The sequence below is a fragment of the Pteropus vampyrus genome, unplaced genomic scaffold (genome assembly GCF_000151845.1).
Source record: "Pteropus vampyrus isolate Shadow unplaced genomic scaffold, Pvam_2.0 Scaffold333, whole genome shotgun sequence".
NCBI classification, from domain to species: domain Eukaryota; kingdom Metazoa; phylum Chordata; class Mammalia; order Chiroptera; family Pteropodidae; genus Pteropus; species Pteropus vampyrus.
Window position 1 is genome coordinate 724,648 of NW_011889114.1, and position 2,063 is coordinate 726,710.

The following is a 2,063-nucleotide window of genomic DNA, read 5'->3' on the forward strand; positions in this document are numbered from 1 at the left end:
GGGGCTTCAGGTTAGAGAAAACGGTACAGTTTCCTTACAGTCCGAGCCAGCGTTTCTCAAACAGCAGATTACGCGGGTCAGGAACTCCACGAAGTAGGTCATGATCAGTTTAAAAAAAAAAAATCAAATGAATAGACACTATCACATGCAAAAAGGGGCTGATGTGCACCGCACACACATGCGTGAGCCTGCGGCAGATGCTCTCCACCGCCCCCCACGTGCCTTTCCCTCCTCTTCCCGAGCACAGAGACTACACTTCCCAGCCTCCCCTGCAGTGCGCTGTGGCCAGGGGAGCTCTAGCCTGGTGGTGGAGGGAAGTACATCCCCACGGACCTGGCCCTCAAAGCCCCACAAACCCGTCTCCGAGGGGGCTGACGGAGGCACAAGAGGGAAGGGGTCTGGGTCCCTGGATACAGGAAACTGCCCGCCAGCCCGAGGAGAGTCCTTCTGCGCTGGCCGTGCTGGCAGTGGGTGTCCTTGTCTGGTCTAGGAGCAGCTACCAAGATGCGAGCCACCACGTAACACGTGTCGAGAAAGCCCAGCTCTAAACGCCACTTGTTTTTCGGTGTTCTGTTATACCTGAAAGCACTCTACTGAGTCACGAGGTTCTTCCGTGACCCTGCGATTCTCCCCTCAAAGTGGCATCAGACATTTGCGAGAGAGGAACACCCCGGTGGCCTGGCCAGCCCCACCCTTCTTGGCCCTGAACTCTGGGACTGGTTTCGTCTAACCGCCTCCCAGTCGTCCCGGGCACCAGCGCTCGGGACGTTCCCCTCCCCTCACCTGCAGTCTGGCCAGCCCCCCGAAGGCCTGCTTCTGGCCGAAGTCCAGGTAATGCAACAGAGCTTGGCGGAACTCGGACACTCTCTCCGGGGGCAGGCGCCTGCCCGGCCACCGAGAGCCCCTGGCATCGGGGCCCAGATCAGAGAGGTTGATGCGGTAACGCGAGTCGTAGGCTCCAGGTAGGTCGGCCAGTGCTGGGATGCAGGGCTTGGGACGCCCAGGGTCTTTCTCCTCCTTCCTGGGGGTCCTGAGATTCTGGAATCTCTGTAAACGTTCGAAGAAGGTCCAGAACTTCTGGCACTCCTCGGAGCCCTGGCGGATATAATCCTCGTCGCGGAAGAAGGCGTCTTCGAACAGACGCCGGGTCTCTGGACAATTCCAGTCCCATTTCTCCAGGGCCGCCTCCTCGCTGGGGTCCCAGGGTCGTTCCCGGTGAGCCCTGCCCTCCCTTATCCTGGGAGCAGGCATCACAACGTTGTCACAAAACTGGCCTCAGTCAAGATTCTCATCCATCCCCACCTCCTGCAGTGAGAGGCCAGTGCCTGCAATAAGGAACTCAGGAGTGGTCCAGGATCACCGTAGGCGACGGCAGAGTAAGTGGCCAGGGTCAAGTTGGTGACACACAGGGCACCTCACGACTCCTGCAGTGATATCTCGGATGGACACAAGTTCATGCTGGGTTTCCAGGCCCTGAATACCTAGGGAAGAGACCAGAAGACACTCATTTGTTTTTAGAAACATTTATTGAGAGCCTGCTATTTCGCAAGCACTGGACTAAGAAAAGGGACAGTATAGAGTAAGGTCACCAGAGCCCCCACAAGTGGTCATGCTCACATGCAAGAGAGACATGTCACCAAAATAACAATTCAGTGGCTGGGGCTGTGATACGGGAAGCCCAGGGGTCTGTGGGAGCCTCCCCTGACCCCAACCACGAGAAGTGTGCTATAACCAAGAGTACTCTGGGTCTACTGATTAAGTGAGACGAAGTGCCCAAGTTTGCAAGTGTTGCGTTGCGTGCGTATCGCTTTTGCTGCCAGGCACACCCCTTCCTTCTTCTTCTTAACAGGAGGTATCTTCCTTGGGAGAGTAGCCCTTCCTGGATTCCACACGGTTCTGATGGCCTTTAAACCAGAAACCGCCTATTGGCTAGGCAAGTGACAAAAGCCTGGCCCATCACGGGACCCTACGCTCCCTCGAACCAGTGCTCGGACTGAGATGTGGACACCACTCAAGGCGAGTTAACTGAGACCTCTCTGGAATTCACACTGGGTTACTACAAA

General features: G+C 56.7%; 3 protein-coding genes across 6 annotated transcripts in view; all 3 read right to left on the minus strand.

The window, feature by feature from the left end:
• The window catches only part of LOC105304213 (DExH-box helicase 34), a 79,603-nt gene that overhangs the window by 60,488 nt on the left and 17,052 nt on the right, over nt 1-2,063 (minus strand). The window contains 1 exon segment of the mRNA XM_023522134.1: nt 784-1,481. Coding sequence (XP_023377902.1) covers nt 784-1,251 — 468 coding nt within the window. The 5' untranslated portion in view covers nt 1,252-1,481.
• LOC105304196 (C5a anaphylatoxin chemotactic receptor 2-like) overlaps nt 1-2,063 on the minus strand; it is a 32,606-nt gene that overhangs the window by 14,951 nt on the left and 15,592 nt on the right. The gene's annotated exons all lie outside the window — the stretch shown is intronic.
• The window catches only part of LOC111730734 (C5a anaphylatoxin chemotactic receptor 2-like), a 21,164-nt gene that overhangs the window by 3,500 nt on the left and 15,601 nt on the right, over nt 1-2,063 (minus strand). The gene's annotated exons all lie outside the window — the stretch shown is intronic.